This window comes from Typopeltis vanoorti, chromosome 13 (assembly GCF_054136105.1).
Source record: "Typopeltis vanoorti isolate ZY-2024b chromosome 13, IOZ_Tvanoo_1.0, whole genome shotgun sequence".
In the NCBI taxonomy this organism is placed as follows: Eukaryota; Metazoa; Arthropoda; class Arachnida; order Uropygi; family Thelyphonidae; genus Typopeltis; species Typopeltis vanoorti.
In genome coordinates, this window is record NC_143561.1 from 62896442 (window position 1) to 62918728 (window position 22287).

The 22287-nt window shown below is 37.4% G+C and overlaps 1 protein-coding gene across 1 annotated transcript in view; it reads left to right on the top strand.

Annotated features, from left to right (window-relative positions):
* LOC150100219 (telomerase protein component 1-like) overlaps positions 1 to 22287 on the top strand; it is a 1179105-nt gene that overhangs the window by 507778 nt on the left and 649040 nt on the right. Inside the window, exon 22 of the mRNA XM_090402391.1 lies at positions 15111 to 15228. Coding sequence (XP_090258517.1) covers positions 15111 to 15228 — 118 coding nt within the window. The remainder of the gene's footprint in view (positions 1 to 15110; positions 15229 to 22287) is intronic.

A 22287-nucleotide genomic window follows, 5' to 3' on the forward strand; every position in this document is an offset into this window, starting at 1 on the left:
TATTTAGTGTATAGGTAGATTCCCAGAATTTTGAAGCACAATTTTTTTTTTTTGGGTGGCATTTTTCTCCATAACTTTTCTATGTACTTTGGAATACTCTTAATCTAAACAAATACATATATATATTGCAAGACTGCAATTCTACAGTTAAATAAATAATAAAAGTGGCCACCTTTAACTTGGCCCAGAGGATGATATCAAAATATTTGAACAGTTGCTCTTACTTCATTTACCTTGTTTATCTTGTCTTTGAAAATGCCTGGGATAATTTTAGTATAAATACTGGATTAAATTATTCATTTTGTTTTGTGCCTTGTTAATAAACTCTTATGATTTTTACTAACCCATATATAACCAACGCATATGTAAATAAATTATTATTATTATAGTAAGATGAGTCAAAGATTCATTTAGGAGGTCCTTTTGTCACAGCTCATCATACCATGCCAAATCTGCATGCAAAAAAAAACCTGCTTCTCACCTCCCCTTGCTCACACCCTCCTTATACAGCTTCCAGGGTTGATCTCTGGTTCTCCCCTGATCTCCCCCATTTTCTGTAAAACTCCTCCAACATTGATTCTATAACAACCCCTTACCAACTTTTCGGTCTGTCATATCATCCCCTCCTCCTCCTATCCACTAGCCTCTGCAAATTGCATCTTCTCAACCTTTCCTCATATTTGTTTTCATCATATTGAGATCAGAAACAACCTTAGACAGTCACCTCTGGACCCTTTCCAACATCTTTTCATCCTTTTGAAAACCAGGTGACCAAATCTGGCACAGTAGTACATGTGTGGCCTAATCAAAGCCTTATGCAATGGAAACAAGATTCTCATTACTTCTACAAGTCAGTGTCCTCTGCATCATTCCCTGAATTCTTTGTGTTGTCCTCACAATTTTGGCAATGTGTCCCCTAAATTGCAGAGCCTTATCCACTGTCACCCCAAGATCCCTTATTTCCTCCACCTCCAACAATATATCGCCACCAAGCATAAATTATACATCCCATCTTCGTTTCCCAAATTTTAAAAAGTTACATTTTGCAACATTGAACTCACATCCCCATTTCCATGCCCGTTCAACTCATTCAATCAATTTATTCAAGTCTTATTGTAAGGCCAACAGCTTCTCTGCTCTTCGTAGTTAGGCTGTCCCAACTTTGCATCATCTGCAAACAACTGAATATCTCCATCCAAATCTTTGCCAATATCATTAACATACAAATTAAACAGCAATGGTCCTAAAACAGACCCTTAGGCACACCACTAGTGATTTTCCTCTTCCTGGATATTGCTCCTCTATACACAACTTGCTGATACCTAGCAGATAGCCAGTCTCTGATCCAATGCAGTAATATAATATCCAACCCATCTGCTCTAGTTTGACTATCAACTTATCATTTGGTAATGTATCAAAAGCCTTTGTGAAATCTAAGTATACTACTGTGTATCCCTTTCCTCTGTTCAAGGAAGCAGTCACCTTATTGTAATATGTAAGTAGAATTACTAAAACATGACCTCCCTTTAGCAAATCCATGCTGTCCATCAAAGATAATACCATTGTTGTCAACCCAGTTCTGGATTCTCGTTCACAAGCTTCTCCAACAACTTAACCACAACACCTGACACATAGATAGGCCTCTAGTTTGATGCTCGAGTTATATCACCTCCTTTATGAAGTGGCACAATCTTGCCCTCCTTCCGCTCCTTAGGAACTTGACCGAGTGCAAGACTCGTATTAAAAAAATATGTCAAGGACTGCATCAATTCCCTGGCACATTCCTTCAGAATACGTGGTGATATATTATCAAATCCCATAGCCTTATTAACATCTAGTTTGCTCAACTCCCCCATACACCTCTTGCTCACTTACAGTCAATCTTTCTCTTTCCCATCATCAACTGCTCTCATTCTCTCCATGAAGCCACATTCACAAGAATGAAATCCCTTTATGAACTCCTCATTAAGTATCTCCACTATATCTTCCACTGTAGTTTGTCTTTATATCATTTTCTCTAATCAGTGTTATCTTTCCATAATCATTCTTTTATTTTGCTCGCTACACATCGAAAGAACTGCCTAGGATTCTTTTTTGGCTTCATTAGCTAACTGCTGCTCATGCTTTACTTTTGCTACCCTTACCAACCAAGTCACCCTCCTTGCCTGGTCTTTGTAATCCTCATGGAATTGGTTATTACCACTTCTTTTATGCTTCCTCTATAATGCCTTTTTTCTCTGTATCACGTGCTTAATCTCTTCATTCATCCATTTCACACTTACCTTTTTTTTAACTTTCTGACCCATAGAATACATTTAGACATTGCTTCTACTAGATAGTTCTTGAATATCCTTCAAACTGCATTGATCTGTTTTCCAATTTACTCTTCATTCCATGCTACCCCTTCAAGCTGTACCCTTAAATCTTCACAATTACCAGCCTGGTAGTTGCACCCCTTTCTCATGGTGGTACTCACACTGCTGTATGTAATTTATTTATTGTTTATTCATTGCACAATTGCAAGGTTGACATAGATCTGAATCTTAATAAGGACATAAAGACCCTTTACAGGAATTTTCAACTGAAGGTTGAGATCTAGTCTTGTACAGCAGGGGAAAATTAAGAGCCCTAATTTCTTTTTTTTTTTTTTTTTTAATTTCCTTGGCTGTAATTGAAATGAAATGCATCCACAAGTGAATGTATTAGAACAACAGGCTCTTGTCAACTCTTTCAACTCCCTTCATTTATCTTTCAATATATTTGAAGAGAACTAGAGTTGCAGTTCTGTAATCACTACATTTTAATAATAAAAACGGGAGTAATTACAACTCATTCATGTTTATTTCTAAGTCCCAAAATCAGTGAAATAAGTCGAACATAGATGAATGAAGATTATGCTGATGCGAATAGATATGGATGGGTACAGTGTATGTGCTTTTTGCAAGGACAAAAAGGAGTGCTGCTTCTGATAGCAGGGGGAATTGTGTCCATATGTGGTAAACACGAAGGAGAGAAATAGTGCAATGGTTTTGAGGCAGTGTGGTTTGAGGTGGAATTATATTTGACCTCATGTCCTTAAATTCAAGGCAAGGTTGATAGGAAGGCATGTAGTTGGATGCTGCTATAGGCCATGGAATGTGGAAGGTAGCGATGAAGAAATGTATGAACAACTTGGGCTAGTGAAAAATGGAAGGGGGGGGAGATTATTATGGATGATTTGAATTATGACGGCATACATTGGAATGAAGCTATAGCATTTGGGAATTATTATTACCCCAAGACCTCATGGAGTCAAAGACTTATCTGGAAGGTCCTTTTATCACATACACACACACACAGCTCATCATACCGTGCCTTGAATACATCCAAACTCCTTGCAGACACCACACTCTCAGGCAAGGCATTCCAATTATTCACAACTCTGCACGAAAAAAACCTGCCTCTCACTCCCCCTATTCATACACTCTTTATACAGTTTCCAGAGATGACCTCTGGTTCTCCCTGGATATCCCACTATTTTCTGTGGAACTTCTCCAGCATTGATCCTATAACAACCCCTTACCAACTTGTAGGTCTCTATCATATCCCCCCCCCTTCCTCCTGTCCACCAGACTCTGCAAATTACAACCTCAGTCTTTCCTCATACTCGACATTCCAGAGGTCAGAAACTACTTTAGTCAATCACCTTTGGATCCTTTCCAACATCTCTTCATCCTTCTGAAAACCAGGTGACCAAATCTGGACACAATAGTCCATGTGTGGCCTAATCAAAGCTTTACACAATGGAACAAGAATCTCCCTACTTCTACTAGTCAGTGTTCTCCACATCATTCCCAGAAGCCTTTGTGTTGTCTTCACAATTTTGGGTAGGTGTTCCCTAAATTTCAGATCCTTATCCACTTATCACCCCCGGATCTCTTATTTCTTCCACCTCCAATAATATATCCTCACCAAGCATAAATTCTGCATCCCATCTTTGTTTTCCAAATTTTAAAACCTTACATTTTGCAACATTGAACTCACATCTCCATTTCCATGCCCAATCACTCAATTTATTCAAGTCTTCTTGTAAGGTCACAACATCTTCACTACTCTTCATGGTTCTTCCAAACTTAAATATGCAAGTTGAACAGTAGTGGCCCCCAAACAAACCCCTGAGGCACTCCACTAGTGACTTTCCTTTTCCTGGATATCGCTCCCCATACACAACTTGTTGATACCTATCAGATAGCCAGTCTCCAATCCAATTCACTAATCTAATATCTAACCCCATCTGCAATAGTTTGACTATCAACTTATCATGAGGTACTCTATCAAAAGCCTTTGCGAAATCCAAGTATATTACTGTGTTTCCTTCTCCTCTGTCCAAGGAAGCAGTCACTTTATTGTAATAAGTAAGTAAATTACTAAAACATGACTGCCCTTTAGCAAATCCATGCTGTCCATCAAAGATAATACCATTGTTGCCAACCCAATTCTGGATCCTAGCTTCTCCAACAACTTAACCACAACACCTGATAGACAGATAGGCCTGTAGTTTGATGCTTGAGTTCGATCACCTCCTTTATGAAGTGGCACCATCTTGCCTTCCTTCCACTCCTTAGGAACTTGACCAAGTGCAAGACTCTTATTAAAAAAATATGTGAAGGCAGGTGTCAACTTCCTGGCACATTCCTTCAGAATATGTGGTGATATGTTATCAAGTCCCACAGCCTTATTTACATCTAGTTTACTCAACTCCCCAAACACCTCTTGCTCACTTACAGTCAGTCTCTCCTCCCCATCATCAACTGCTCACAATCTCTCCATGAAGTCACATTCACAAGCTTGAAAGACCTTTATGAACTGCTCATTAAGTATCTCCACCACACATTCTGCAACAGCTGTCTTTATACCATTTTCTCCAATCAGTGTCATCCTTCCATAATCATTCTTTCTTTTACCTGGCTATATATCGAAAGAACTCCTTAGGATTCTTTTTGGCATCATTTGCTAACTGCTGTTCATACCTCTCTTTAGCTAACCTCACCAACCATGTCCCCCCCTTCTCGTCTTTGTAGACCTCATGGAATTGGTTATTTCCACTTCTCTTATGCTGCCTCCACAATGCCCTTTTTCTCTGTATCGCATGCTTAATCTCTTTATTCATCCATCTCACACCTACCTTATTTAACCTTCTCACCCTTGGAATACACTTAGACATTGCATCTACTAGATAGTTTTTGAAAATCCCCCAAGCTGCCTTGATCTCTTTTTCAGCTAACTCCTCATTCCATGCTACACCTGCAAGCTGTCTCCTGAGTTCTTCATAATCACCCCTCTTGTATTTCCACATATACCCTTTTCTCACAGAGGTCCTCACACTGCTGGCAATTACCTCATGGTCACTCTCACCAATTGGTGGATGATTTTACACCTCATTTATAATTACATCCTCTGATGAGATGACCAAATCCAAGACCCTCAATCCTTCTGTGCCCTCTGTTACATACTGTCTGAGGTAGTTATCCCTCAAAAACTAAAGAAACTCATTTTCTTTACTTCCAGTTGCTATCTTACCATCTCAGTCTATATTGCCATAATTAAAATCACCCATAATGATCACCCTTTTCTTATTTGCTTGGCTTATTTGACTATACATTTCACTATCACCACCATCCACATTACCAGGTCTATAACAACATCCAACCAAGTATTTGATTCCTTTCATCTCTATCTCATACCATACTGCCAAAAAACCACTGGCACTATTTCCCTCATGCATCTCTTCTTTGTATGGACATAACTCTTTCTCTATCATCAATAGCACTCCCCCTCCCTTTTTACCCCTTCTATCCTCTTGAAACACATCATACCCTTCCATCTCTATTCCTGTTGCAATGTCGTCCTCTTACAACCGTGTCTCACTTATTCCGACAATCTTTGGGTGAATGGACGCAATTAATGCAACCATTTCATCTGCCTGTTTCTTATACTTCTAGCATTTGTATGCAAACAGAACAGCTCATTTCTGGATCTACAGCTAGTTCTACTTATACCACTCACTATGTGATCTCTCCATGCTCGTCTTGGGCCATTTCCCCTTCTGCTTATGCATTTTAAAATCCTTTTCAATTCCAACTGTTTCCTCTTGATTCCAGGTCATCCCATTTCTTTCCTGCCTACACATTCTCTCACTTCCTCTCGGAGCATCCCCTTTCTCATGCTGTGTACCCCCATCCACACTAAGCCCCCCCCCCCGCTCCTCTTGCACACCCATTCTCTCATTTTCTATACTCATACCACTCACTTCCTCATTCATAACCACCTCTTCAATCTCTCCTGTCTTACTCTCCTGCTCTTCCACATCACTTCCTGCTTGATCTGATTCATTCTCTCTCACTCTACTCACTTCTCTACCTTCCAGCAGCAGTCTCTCCAAGTGACTCACACCATAACCACTCAAATGCAGTCCATCACTTTCATACAGTTTACTTCTTCCTTCAAACTCATTCCACACATTAACAAACTGTACTCCCATCTCCTCACACATTTCAGCCAGCATACCATTCATAATCCTTGATCTCTGCCTCATCTCACCACAGTCATACCTGGGCAACACGCTGACTACCCTTCCTGTCACACTATTCTCTTTTATCCTTCTATGTGGCCTCCTGACATCTATTCTGACTTGCTCTTTGTCCTCTGTCAAATTTTGTGCCGATTAAAACCATCAACTCCTTTGCTTGCTCCCTACTCATATCCAATGCCTTAATCACTCTACTCATTTTACTGCCTGGAAAACATACCTTGTGCATCCTATCATCCAGCACACATTTAATAATGGCCATACAACGCCACTCGCTCATCTTTCGTTAACTCTTTCGTGCCATCATGATTAATTTTAATAGTTTTTAAAATTTTCTTAATTTCATTCCGTATCCATTTAATCTCTTTCCTCATCCAATCCAATTCAACTTCCGAATCTCGCGTCACATTCTCTCTATTATTCATTCTTTCTAATTTTTTCTAACTCTCGACACCCTCTTTTCACTTTCACTCTCATTCATCCTTCTGTGCTTCTGTACTTTCGGTCCAACATGCATCCGACTCTCGCTATCATTCATTCTTTCAATTTTTTCCACTTTCGATACCTGCATCATGCCATTTCCAGTGTCATTCATTCTCTCAATTTGATTTCCTTCCGCCACTCTCGCCTCACTTTTGTCCTTATTAACATCTGTTACAGGTTTTAAATCACTCATTTTCTTTTTTACTGATTTTTTAACATTCTTTCACCTATCTTTCACACCATCCTCCTCTTTCGAACATGCACTCATTTTCACCGCGACATTCTCGCTACTAACATCAATTTCATGTTTGCATTCATCAATTCCTCATTCAGGTCACACTTCGCGCACACACACACACACACACACACACACACACACACACACACACACACCCTCCTTCCATCCACCCTAAACATCTACAAATCATTTATGTAACCGAAAGAATACATATAACACACCTCACACTTAACGAAACGACTGAAATCTAAGTTAAAGTCATGGAATGACAAAGCCGCCGCTGTTTAGTCTGTCGGTTAGCACTCTAATGTCTAATAATAACAATGAATTCATAATTAAGTTTAAGCAAACAAAATCCCCTACACTAAGAATAATGGTAGCACACAACTTTTACAACAGCTCTTACTCAAACAAACACTCATGAATACTTATCTCAATCTGGAGCTCTTCTTACACATGTGCGCCACGCTTGACTCACAAGCGCCTTCTCTAGGAAAAAATTAGGGAAATGAATTTCTCGTTTTCCTGAGAGACAGCTATCTCACTCAAGGATCGAGAGTTTTAGGTCTAATAGTTTCATTAGAGGATGCAATTGTGAATAGGATTTTGTAATTCCCTCCAGATGGTGAGAGTGATCATGAAGTGACCATCTAGGTTATGGCTAGCCACATGCAGACTTCTATGAGGAATGGATATATGTGGAAGTACAAGGCTGGTGATTGTGACAAGCTTAGGAGACAGCTTGGAGCTATAGTTTGGAATGAGGAGTTGGGCAGTAAGGAAATAAATGCTGCGTCAAATAAATTTGACGAAGAAATACATAACAGTATCAATGTGTGAATGTATTCCAGAGTTCAAAAGGCTAAATAAGGTAGATGTAAAATGGATGAATTGAGGGGATTAAGTATGAAATTTGGAAGAAGAAGGTACTTTGGAGGCAGCACAAGATGAATAATAGTAATAATCAGTTGTATAATGAGCAAACCAGGACAGTTACTCAGTTAGTAATGACAACAAGAACATAGCATGAGCAGAAATTAGCAAATCAGGCCAAGAATATCTCTAGAGAGTTTTTTAGATATTTGGCAAGTAGAAGGAAGAATGATTATGGTAAAATGATATTAAAGGATGAAACTGGTAGAATGGTAATGGCTGTAGCAGACATTGTTGAGGTATTCAGTGATCATTTTATAAGGGTGTTTCATCCTCATCAGGGTTGAAATCATGAAAAACTCAAGTATAGCAGACATAGGAGAGGATGGCTTAATTGTTAGTGAGTAGGAGGTATATGAAGAAATAAATAAACTTGATGTTAATAATGCATTTGATGACATATCACTGTGTGTCTTAAGGGAATGCCCCAGGGAATTGGCAGTAGCATCGGCTAGCCTGTTTAATAAGTCTTACAAAGAATGGCACACGTTCCAAGAGAGTGGAAATAATGTAAAATTGTTCCACTGCATAAAGGTGGTGATAATGCTGTGGCTGCCAATTATAAGTCATTCCGTGTATATGGAATTGTGATGTAGGATGTTGTTGAGAACTATGATACAGGAATGGATTGATAATAGCAGCTGTATAACCACAGAGTTGTGCTTGTCAGCATGGGTTTGTTAAAGGGGAGGGATCATATTTTACTAACTTACTTATGTACTATAACAAGGTGACAAATGTCTTGAACAAGGGAGATGTATATGCAGTTGTATACTTAGATTTTATAAAAGCTTTTGATAGTGCCATATGACAAGCTGTTAAATAAATTGAAATGGATGGGATTGGATAACAGACTTCTAAGTTAGCTGGGTGACTATCTGATAGATAGGCATCAGAAAGTTTTTTATTGGCATGCAATATTTACAGGAGCAATTTTATGCTCCTGTAAATTATGGACACACAGGTAGATCTGTTCATAAACTCATTTTGGAACATCAAGACCATATCCGTCTTATCAAACGGCAGAAATCTGACCTCGCCCAACACGGAGTTGAACACCAAAACCATAGGATCCATTCGGAAAAGACCAAACTTTTATATAATCTTTACTTAAACATGAACATTTATATAAAGAAAGTGCTGAAGCCCTACTTCACAGAAAAATTTAAACCATAATGGTGTTCTTGCTATTCCTAAAGTATGGGAAATTGTCATACAAAATTGTGTAAAATAATTTTTTTTAATATATATGTTATCTTATTTTAATGTACTTTTTTTTTCTCCCCTCCAGTTATATTTTAATTTAATTCTATGACATGCTACTGCACACATATTGGGATTCCATTGTAATCATGCACCCTAACTGTATGTTATTCCTAGTATTGTTTAAATTAACTGTACTGACAATGTCCTAAGATACTTAGGATGAAATATTTACTTATTACTGTGGTTATTATGTGTGTTTGTTTAGTCATGAATTCTCCAGTTTCATTGTATAATAAGGATTCTTATACAATATAGTCTGTGTTTTATAATAGCTTAATAATGGAGTTTGCGGCGCTAGTGTCCTTGGTAAATGTGGCGGTCGAGTTTAGCTAGTCTAGAAAACGTGTTTTTAAAGTTAAATATAGTGTGGCTTTTTGTCACAAATTGTGCATCGGTTAGAAACAAGTGTCCTTCAGTGGTATTATTGTTTAGAACTGTGTTGTATATATTGTGTTTTCACTGCCGTTTGTTTCACTATATCAGCGTGTAAAGATGGCGTCCAACAAGAAACGTACATCAGCGGCGTGCAAGACTTCTACTACTACACGAAAGGCTGGCTCAACGTTAGATTTTTCGCGATGGATGCGTTGCGGAAACTGCTACATGTATGCACCGAAAAATGTGAAGGATCTGTGGTCGGTCTGGCAAAATGAGAATGAAAATGTCAACGTATGTGAGAAGTGTCGGGATAGGCTGCAGCGTTTAGGAATGGAAGTTAACATCGGGACCATAGCGGAAGAACTTCGGCGGGAGTTTATGAAAATGAAAAATGACCTTCATCTTCTTCATGAGGAAGTGGACGTGATCGGTAAGGAGATACTGGAAGTTAAAGCTGAGTTTAATGTGTTAAACAGAGAAATTAGGACTATAGAGATTACTTTAGCTGAAGTAACTTGAACAGGATTACATATGGGTGAGTCTTTGGTGAATGATTCAGTAATAAATAGTATGGGAGTGATTGGGAGTCAACATAATAAAACCACAAGTGGCCTAGAAGAAATGAGATGTAGTGAGAGTGGGGGGGTAAGTAATAGAGAGTTGAGTAATGAAGCTGGGAGAGTCATGCTGAATAGTGTAGAGAATGAGTCCATGAGTGTGGACTTGAATGAAGTTAAGAGTGGTAAAATATATGGTGATTCTATGATTAAGGGTATGGAGAGTGGTATGCATGAGGAGTGCTTGGCTGATGGGACAATAGAAAGAGTGGCTTTAGCAATAAAGAGAGGGCATGAAGCAGACAAGATGATAGTTATGGTGGGTACGAATGACCTGAGAGGTAGTATAAATTGGGTAGGAAAAGATTTAAGAACATTATTAGATATTGTGAAGAGGAAAAGTGTCAATGGGAGAATAGTGTGTGTGCTGCCTCGTTTTGACAATTACGAGTTAAGTAGAAGAGCAATAATAATGAATGATATGATTGCAAGAATGTGCAGAAAAAGAGGTCTGGAGTTTGTTGATGTTTGGAGTGTGTTTGAAGGAAAAAGGCAGTTGTATGCTAGAGATGGACTGCATCTTAACATGGAAGGACATAAGCGATTGAAGAAGTTATTGTTTTCTGAACAGGTTGAAGTTATTGGGCAGGGAAACTAATATTGAAAAGGTTGAGTGGAAGAGAGAGAAACTTTAGCACTGATTGTGTATTTATTGATCCTTATAGGCAGAATAAATTGCAGAAGAGAGGGGATAAAAATCGGCATAGGACTACGGTAGTTAGTGACTTATATATCAGTTCTAAAGCCGGTACAAGATCTAGAGGGAATCTGCAATTTTTGTATACCAATGCTAGAAGCATTCGAAATAAGAGAGAAGAATTTTTGGCATTAGTCAGTGAAATCTCACCAAAAGTTGTAGGCATTAGTGAAACTTGGCTGTCAGCAGAAGATGTGGTCACTGGAATTGAATGTGATGGGTACAGTATTTTCAGGGAGGATAGAGAAGATAGAACAGGAGGAGGAGTACTGTTGATGATAGCTGATGTGTTGCAACCAAATAAAGTAGTATATCATGATGATAGACATGTGAATGAGAGTTTATTTGAGGCAGTCTGGTGCGAAATAGTGACCAACGCAACCAAATATACAGTTGGATGCTGCTATAGGCCAGGGAGTACAGGGGGAGATATTGAATTCATGCATCAGCAACTTAGTGCAATGAGTGAAGGCTTAGTGATTATTATGGGGGATTTTAATTATGGTGATATCAATTGGAAGGAGGAAATATCACATAGCAAAAAGGAAATGGAGTTCATACATCTTCTACGAGATAATTACTTGAAACAGCACGTAACTGACGGGACACGTATGCATAAGTAAGGTGTCCTCGCGATCATGTGGTATTGACTTGGGAGGTTGCAAAATCTGTGGATTTTTCTATTAAGAAGGGGTATGTACGGAACTACAGGTTAGGCAATTATAACAAGCTTCGGAGTGAGCTTGCAGCCATCCCATGGCAGAACATATTGCAAGGGAAAGATGTTAGCAGTGCTTGGGATAAAATCAGCGGGTATCTGAGGAAAGCAATATCAGATTGTGTCCCCATGGTCAAGAGGTCAAACAAGGCAGGCATTAGATGGATGAGCAGTAGTATCAAGCTTGAACTGCAAAAAAAGAAAATGTTATGGAGAATTTACAAGGAGAAAGGCGATCAGGACACCCATGAGCAGTACAAGGCTCAAGCTAGGAAGGTTACCAGCATAGTAAGAAAAGCTAAATCAGATTATGAGAAGACCTTAGCCAAAGAGATCAAGGGTAATCCCAAAGAGTTCTTCCGCTATGTGGCAAGTAAGAGGAAGAATGACTTCGGAAGGATAACCTTAGTGGGTGCTGATGGTATTGAGGTGACAAAATCAGATGTAATAGTCGAGTTACTGAGTGATCACTTTTCAAAAGTCTATCACCCAAGCGAGGATATCTCTATACCTATAGCAATACCTAATGTGAGAATTGAAGCTAAAGAATCAGAGGTATTAAATATATTGCAAAACTTAAATGCAAACACTGCGGTAGGCTTAGATGGAATATCAGCTCGGGTGTTGCGTGAATGTGCAAATGAATTGTCAACCCCTCTTACCTGGATATTTAATTTAAGTTTGAACTCTGGTATGGTCCCTAGGGAGTGGAAGTTAGGCAAAGTGGTTCCTTTGCATAAGGGTGGCTCTAAAACTGCGGTATTGAATTACAGACCAATCACCATCTCAGGAGTAGTGGTAAAAGTATTGGAAAAGTTGGTTAAAGACAAAATTCAAGAATGGGTGGATCAGGATATGATACTCTATAGAGGCCAACATGGTTTTGTTAAAGGTAGATCCTGCCTTAGCAAGCTATTAACTATTCATAATAGAATAACATCTGAGTTGGACAAAGGAACTGGCTACACAGTGGTACTTCTGGATTTTGCTAAGGCTTTTGACAGGATACCCCATAGAACACTGTTACACAAATTGGAGCAGATGGGAATGGATATTAAATTGGTGATATGGATAGGAGAATGGCTCATGGAGAGATACCATAAGGTGGTGTATGGAGGAGCCGAGTCCAGAATGAGGCAGGTGACCAGTGGTGTGCCTCAGGGCTCTGTGCTTGGGCCAATGTTGTTTAATTTGTATATAAATGATATAGGAAACGGCTTAAAGGGAGATATTCAGTTGTTTGCTGATGATGCAAAGTTGTGTAGTGCAATAAAAAATCAAGCTGATGTTGAAAGTTTGCAGGAGGATTTAAATAAGCTGGTAAAATGGGCAAAAGAAAATGGATGTCAGTTCAATGTGGAAAAGTGTAAAGTCATGCATTTTGGGATTAAAAGATTACCAGCTGTGTACTACATCGATGGAAAGGTACTCCAAGAGATTGATGAGGCTAGGGACTTAGGGGTATTGGTAGATAGGGAGATGAAGTTCAGAGGACACATTGCTAAGGTGTCCAAGATTGCACATAGGATTACTTGGTTGTTGAGGAACACACTGACATCCAGAGATAAAGAGGTTATTATTCCCCTTTATAAAGCATTGATACTTCCACATTTGGATTACTGTGCTCAGGTCTGGTCACCTGGATTCCTTGGAGATGAGGAGGCTGTGGAGAGGGCTCAGAGAAGAGTGACCAAGTTGGTGAGTGATATAAAAAATGCTCCCTACATTGATAGATTGAGAGCTTGTTGATTGCAGAGATTGGTTGATAGGCGAAGAAGAGGGGATATGATAGAAACATTCAAATTACTAAAAGGTTTTTATAGGATTGATGCAGGGGAAATGTTTCAGCTGTGTGATAGTGATGGAAGAACAAGAGGTCATCTCTGGAAATTAAAGAAGAGTGTGGTTAACAAAGGTGTCAGAACAAGGTTTTTTGCCTGGAGGGTGGTGAACGAGTGGAATTCATTGCCTGACTTAGTTGTGAGCTCTTCGTCTGTAAATGAATTCAATAACAGATATGACAGATATTGTTTTGCTAGTTTGGGCCTCCCGCGATGAGTCTACTGACTCCATGGAGATACCCGTAATAATAATGTATTGAAGATGCTGATATAGTAGTATATATGATTTTTGCAAATGCCTTTGATAGATTGGCTACTCGATAAGTTAGTAATTAAAAAATGTCTAGGGTATATGGGATTGCTAACATATTAATGAATTGAATGGGAGATTGGCTGTCTGATTGCTTAATTTAATTTATATGTGAATTATACTAGGGGGGAGAATGGAAAGAGAGAGAGATTTAAATGAGAATATGCATAACTTGTAGATGATGAAACCTTGGAAGAGCTGTGAGGAATAGAAGAGCAGATGTGTAATTATCAGAGGATTTGAATAGATACTGATTTGTACAAATGAGTAGGCTGCTGTTTTGAAATAGCAGCCTATTTTGGAATAGAGGTAAATTTTGAAATAATGATAATAATGAAAACTATAATAATATAATTACATTAATCTTTTGTAACAAGGATTAAGAAAAATAAAGAATTAAAATAGAATTACATAAAAATGACATGTATTTATTACAGAAACATTGTGGGTTGTCTAGATGATGATGATGATGATATTCAGTCTGTATATCATTGCTGCTGAGGAAGGTCCTCCCTAAATTGGAGAGTGTTCGGTCTTCTTCTCCCATGGTGTCCCAGTCCATCTTGGGAGAATGCATTTTTATATGAATAAGCGTGTATGAGTGAATGAAAGATATCACAAAACATTCATTCTCAAAGTGGGATTTAAACCCACAGTCTCTTAGCTGGAGGACTGATACAATAACCACTCAGCCAAACCAGGCCATGTAGAAATGAATATCTACTTTTATGTAATTCTATTGTAGGTAAGTGGTTACTTACAGATGCACTTATAGGTTCTTAGATATCCATAAGTGAATATGTGAGTATATCCACTTATATATATGTGGATTTTTATATCTACCTATTTATCATATATATTGGTGTTTCTTTTTTACAGTTCATTACGATACAAGATCAATTTTGTATTGTTTCTTCAGATTGAAACACTGATGTTTCATATATATAAATATTAAATTATTCAGTATAATAATTTTGCAAAATGTTAGTAAATATTTTAATACATCAAAATGAATGTATACCCACACATTTTTATTTATTTATTTATTTATTTATTTTCAGCTATCCTTGTGAATGGGGTGGAGTAATAAATGATTACCCATTTGTTGCTGGATTAGAGGAGTTTGGACAGAGGGTGTTAGATAACTTGTGGAATGCAATTTGTAACTTATTTCCTAAAGTAAGTGATATATAAAAAAACTTTTATTATATATTGTGATTTATAATATATATTAAGTTATCAATTGTAATCAGTGCAATTGTATTTTTTGTTCAGTGATATATATACACAGCAGGTTTTGGTAAGGAGTGATGGAATAGTAAATCTCTTAACATGATTGGCTATCTTTCATCTTCAAATTCCTGAAGATGAAAGATTTCATCTTCAGATTCCTTCCCACCACCAAGAGGTGGTGGGAAGTGCACAGGTTATTATGTTAGTGCATGAAAAAAGTTACATCATAGCTTGCTTCCTATCAACAATTTTCCTCCAAATTAATCTTATACGTCAAGAATCTAGTAATTATCAGATATTATATTCTGCCTTCTAAGGCTCTTCTTACTGTATCAATTTACATAGATCATGGTTTTTCTCTGGGTCTTTTCCTGCAAGAATGGCAGGAAATTGTTTTGCTGACCTCTCCTCTCCTGTTCTGTTTAAGTGACCATGTTACTTGAGAGTAACTCTGCTAACAACACCCTTCCTTCCTAATATCTTCAAGACAGCTTTCAGATTCACATGTTAAATTTGATTAGAACACTGTCTTGTATACAAAAAAAAGAAAGAAAGAAGAGGTGAAAAGTAAGAGACAGAATAAAGACAAAGTGAAAGAAGGAGTGTAAGGAGAAAGTCGTTTTGTGGTGAATTTGATGAGAGGAGTGCTTAAATAACATGACTAAATCTTGTTAATATTAGTATGTTTTTAGGGGGTGAAGATGTATTTGTTGATTGTTTTGGTAATAATGAATGACAAAAGGTGAAAAGTATAGTATAATAATATATAATATAGTAGATTTTATTTTGATCAACCAACGATAGGTTGGTTGATCAACCTATAGTACATTAGTACCAGAGGCGGAGTGAGTCTAAAAATATTGGTTGCCAGGAGACAGAGGGAACCCACCCACAACTATAAGGCCATCATTTAATTTTTATAAGAAATAAATAAAATTTTCAAAAAAATACATGTGGAAAAAAAAAGGTACAATTAAAATTTTTGTGAAATAAATGTATATTTTTTAGTAATTACAGTGTACATATATTGTACATATCACTGGCAGTATACAGTAGATACTAAATGTAAATACAGATTGTTATAACTGAATTTTTAAATTATTTTTTATTTTATTTTAAATAAATTGTGGATTTTTTAAATAGTTTGCTTGTACTTGAACATTTTACACATTAACAGGTAGTTCAAAAGCATAATTTCATTCATTCCACTCTATTAAGAGCAATCGTTTGAATTCACTAGATGATTGTGCAAATTTGTCAATAATTGCCTCTGCATCCAATTCATCTAACAATTCCTTTTCAATGGATAGGAACATGTGTGATTCCAAGTTCTCCTCAGAGTGAATTTCTTAGCCTTGTCTTTATGATCTTTAGCTTTGAAAATGTCTTCTCACATTGGACTTGAGTAACAGATAGTGTGCAGATGACTTTATTAAGTTCATAAAGGTTATCTATCATATGCCTTGTCATAAAGTCTGTTGGATGCCAGAATTTTTAGTACATGCAATGGTCAAGTCTTACAAATTTTACACTTGTTGCAACTGGAATCCATATTATCACCATCATTAAGCAGTAGCTTTAATACATCAAAGTCTGGTGGACAGTAATTGCCTAACATCTTTATGATGTCTATAATCATAGAACCATATATGTGAAAGAAAATAAACATTGCTCATCCTTCACAGGTTTCATGTTAACCTGTGAAGGATGAGCTTCAGTTTTTGTCACTTCTTCCCATCCAAGAGCAGATTTTTCTTTCCTGTCCATTTGAACTCCATATTTTTCCCCAGAGCCTTGTGCATAATATTTGTAAGTGAAGCACGTGAATATATAGATGTTGGAAGAACCTGGTAACAATTACAATCTTTTCTGAACTTGTTGCAGAAGGAACAGATGGTGATTTTTCTCTGTATTTTCTGCAATTACAAAGTTTAATAGATTGTTCTTGAACAACTTCTTGTTCAAGAACAATCTATTAAACTTCAATGCAGTAAACATCTCTAAACCACTTGACTGTAAATAACTTGAAAACGGGGCTATAGTTTCAAATGTATACAAGTAAGTAAATGCTGTCAATATTGTTTCAATTTTTTTAGAAGACTTTGAAGTAAAACATTAGCTTCTTGTTTTGTTTTTGCATCAAACTTATCTGAATCTTATATCATTGATAAGCATGTTAGTAGATTTACAAAAGTACTGACAGTGGCATCATCAAAATGTTCAAGCATAGTTGTTGTTGCATTGGATTTTCCTGACCATCTTGTCTCACCAATTAGCTTCGATCGTTTCATTTTTTCTTTTCCTAGATATTTTCCAACAACTTCTATCCGTATCCATACAGCCATTCTCGTGTATAATGTTTTCACAAAGGTTACTAAATTCTGAAGCAAATTTAAAAAAGAAACTGCAGGCATGCAACATTTTGTTGTTTCAGTTTTCACTAAATTCAAGACATGGGCATAGAACCATATATGAACATGTTGATCAGCTACATCAGTAATTTTACTTTGTAAACCATTATACTGGCCATGGTTGCTTGCAGCTCCATCTGTACTATCAGATAAACATTTTTTGGGATCAATTTTAAGATGTTGTAATGTTTCAGTCAATAGATCAAAAAGTCCCTGTCCTGTGCCATCATTACTTGGCACAACTGAAAGTAGTTGCTCACAGATAACACCTTTAAGCACATACCGAATATTAATGTAAACTGATTGATGGATGAATTATCTTGTGTTGATTAAACTTGAATAGAATGATATTTTACTTGAGAAACTTCACGACTAATTCTTTCTTTTATCATATTCTCCATAATTTGGATTAACATGTTATTTATTAATAGTTGTTACATATCTGAATAATAGTTGTTTTATTCAGGTATGTAACAAGTCCACCATGGGCTTTACTTTGAGCCTTTCCTTGTTGTTCTAATCATTTGTGTGTAGACTTGTTTTCTACTGCAGAAATGTGAGCTACCATAATGGGATCATATTTTGCCATCAACTGCACTGTAGCTAAAAAATTGCCATGATTCAGAACCTCATTATTCAGAGTGTAGGCTGATTTATTTCTGTGACCTCGAAAAGGAATTGCTTGCTTGCCTAACATCTTTATGATGTCTATAATCCTCATGACAATACTCCGCTGCTTCAACACTTCTTCTTTCTTTTTAATTAGTGAAGATGCAAAAAAATATCTAAGGTGCAATCATTAACCACACTGCAAATCGCTGAACATTTCTGACATGTGTTGTCGATTCGTGTAAAGCCAAGCCCTGACTAATACACCTGTAGTCACTAAAGCCACGTACAAAGGGTGATGGATTACAAGTGTTGGGAGACTCAAAGACCAAGCAGTATGAACAATATAAGGACCTAAGATGAAAAGCCAAACGGCTATTTTTTTTTTTTTTCTGGCGAGGTTGATATGTTAAGGGGATAAAAATCCCTATTGTTTTTCAGCCAGTAAGCGAAACTAAGATCGAAAACTACGATCTGTAACGTATCATGCCGACGAACTGTCGGCGTATCCAAGCGTAAGTGACCACTTGGTAGTGCCACACCACGGCACCTCGTTGCAAAGGTGGAGCAAGATCCCTCACTGTTCTTGATATTTTCTCATAATGTAAAAACACACAGCTCTTAGGAGATGTAGTACTGTTTTACATTATGAGGAGAGGTCACTACCCAGACCGGTTTCAACCTTTTTTTTTTTTTGAGGTCTCATCAGTGAGTAGCTAGACCTAGAATATCAGAGTTTAAGTGAAAAGAACTTACATACTTTTGCTATACGATTGCCAGAAAGGTGTGTCACTATATTATATTATAACATAGTATAACTAAGATGAAAAGCCAAACGGCTATTTTTTTTTTTTTTTTTTTTTTTTTTTTTTTTTTTTTCCCCTGGCGGAGAAAAATCTTTTTTTCCCCTTAACATATCAACCTCGCCAGAAAAAAATAGCCGGTTGGCTTTTCATCTTAGTTATTCTTCTGGTTCCCATCTGCCATACAGCCGCGGGAGGGTAGCTAAATGCTACTATTCTAGGGAGAGATGATTATGAGCAAGGTGGTTTCCTGTTGCCTTCCTTGCCGTAAGTATTTATGACTGTAACCTGTGTGTTCACTGGGCCGGTTTGCCTGCTTGCGGGATGAAAACCCCCAGATAAACTGGCGGAAAAAACCCTGCTGCCCACGCCCAAGACCGGCTAACTTGGCTATGGCTGAGGAAGATCCTTAAGCTCCTCACATCGTAGACGGGAATCGAACCTAGGACACTCCTTCCCCAGGCATATGGTTGCGAAGCGCAAAGCCACTAGGCTAACCGCGTGGACATCTTATCTATACTATGTTATCTTAGTTATACTATGTTATAATATAGTGACACACCTTTCTGGCAATCGTATAGCAAAAGTATGTAAGTTCTTTTCACTTAAACTCTGATATTCTAGGTCTAGCTACTCACTGATGAGACCTCAAAAAAAAAAAGGCTGAAACCGGTCTGGGTAGTGACCTCTCCTCATAATGTAAAACAGTACTACATCTCCTAAGAGCTGTGTGTTTTTACATTATGAGAAAATATCAAGAACAGTGAGGGATCTTGCTCCACCTTTGCAATGAGTTGCCGTGGTGTGGCACTACCAAGTGGTTACTTACGCTTGGATACGCCGACAATTCGTCAGCATGAAACGTTACAGATCGTATTTTTCGATCTTAGTTTCGCTTACTGGCTGAAAAACAATAAGGGATTTTTATCCCCTTAACAATATAAGCACCTATTTTTTTTATTATATGTTAGCCATTTTCTTGGGACCGAGTGATTCATAATTTTCCTCTCATACAAACGAGCATCAAATGGCAGATCATCAGGCGGCTGAAATGGATGTTCAGCAAAAAACTGTTTCAGATATTTGCTCGTGATGGATATTGGAAGATTCCAGCAGTTGATGCTTCAATTTCTTGTGTAGGTTCATTTATAGGATGTGCTTCAGAAACCAAGTCATTTATGCCTGAAGGTATATCTGATTCCTGTAACTAGTTGAAGCTATGTGTTCAGACGTAGCAACTACAGGTAGTAAATATACTTGGGACAATGAAGCCAGAAGAAGTACTGGGCCCGGGTTGGTGAGAAAGGATGCTATTGTATTTGTCTCTACATTCACAGGTAGCTCTTTCCTGTTCTTGTAACTCACAAGTCATTGCATCATCACCATGAGTATTGGTTCTTGCTTCTTGATTATTTGTTGCAGAATTGTACATTGATGTGGATGGTGGTTGTGGTATTATAAAATTTGTAATAGATTTTACAATACCACACAATAGAACCTGCATCACTTGGCTGATTCCTGCCTTCCTGCTTCTTGTTGCACTTTGCATTTCAGTGATCCAGATTTATGCTTTTTCTTTTCCATGCTGGTAGTGATAATATTCCTGAAATAAAAACTTAATTAAAAATAATCCACATTGGGAAAAATGAACATCTACAATTACAAATATGCTGCAAGAACACATCAATGGAAATATGCTTTATAGATGCATCTATTATTAACAACAATTTTAACAATCACAGTAATTTTAACTGTAGAGTAAATAAAAGGTATCATTATTTATTGAACTTGCATAATGCATATATATTATTATTTGAGACTGCAGCTTAAATATATATGTTACTGTGAAAGACTGATATCTGGCAAATGTAGACATTCTCCGGTGAATGTCAGCATTCACATAGTCGCTTGGTGTAGTAATATATATTACTATGAAAGACCTATATCTGGCAAAATAATAAAGTTACACATAAATTATGTGATTAACTTTATACAGACTTATTTATTACAACAACTGAATCTGTTATGTCACTTTGAATTGCACAAGAGTCCCTTGCTTTTACAACTGCATTTAGTCATGGAACACTTCTTTTTGTAATTATAGCATGTATAGCCTTGCCCTCCACTTCTTGAATTAGTTGCAGCTACTTCTCTCAGCGACATTTCTTGAGAAGAAATCTGATTTATGGAAAGTAACTTTTCTTTACAAATTACGAACTGATTACAGGTATAAAGCTGCTTGAGGGTACCATTTTTGTTTGCTAATTTATAAAATTCGGAGTCTTCTATTCCAACAACAACCGCCAACACATTTCGAACATCTGTACGACCACGGTCGACATTAGGGACTTGTATTCGTACAATATCACCGATTTGAGCAGGAGGAAATTTTCTTTTTGAGATTCGTAACATTTTCGTTTCTTGCAGTATAAGATTCTCTTTCGCGGCCGCTCTTTTTATAGAAATAAACTCGTGTTGTTCAGTCAGAGCTTGATATGAAGACGTGGTAGGTTGCAGCTCCTCTTCAATATTTTCCTTTGAACCTAACCTAACCTAAATGTTGCACGCACCAGCAAACCTTGCATAAGACTGACAAACAGCACAGTATTCGAGAGTCCCTTGAACAAATAGATGGTGTTTTTGTTGGTTTTCTCTGGTTGTGTCTTATTCTCGGCTTGTCATTTCGACCCCCACCAGAGCTTATCTGTGCTTGTCGACATATACCGCGATGGTTCGAATATATAATAATATAACCAAATATTCGATCTTTCACCGACGTATTTGGTATGTGTCAACATTCACCGGAAAATATTGACATTCTCTAATTTCGGTCTTTCACAGTAACATACCGATGTATTGGTATGTGTCGACATTCTCTAATTTCGGTCTTTCACAGTAACATATATACTATCTAGTATTTTTATACTAATTTTATACAATGAAAGAAAATACATTATATTTAAATTAAAGGACATAGGGCCACAGTATATAAAACCTATTAATTAAATACATACTTTTTATAAAACACAGCAAGCATGAGGTGAAGAGCTGACAAAGCACACTCAAACTGAGCTGACACAGGGAAAAATATTTGCTGTCTTTGCAATGTATGCAATAGCTCGATACAAAGTTGACTTCAGCTGCACATCACGATCCCAGCCTGGAATGCCCAGCTAGGCTTC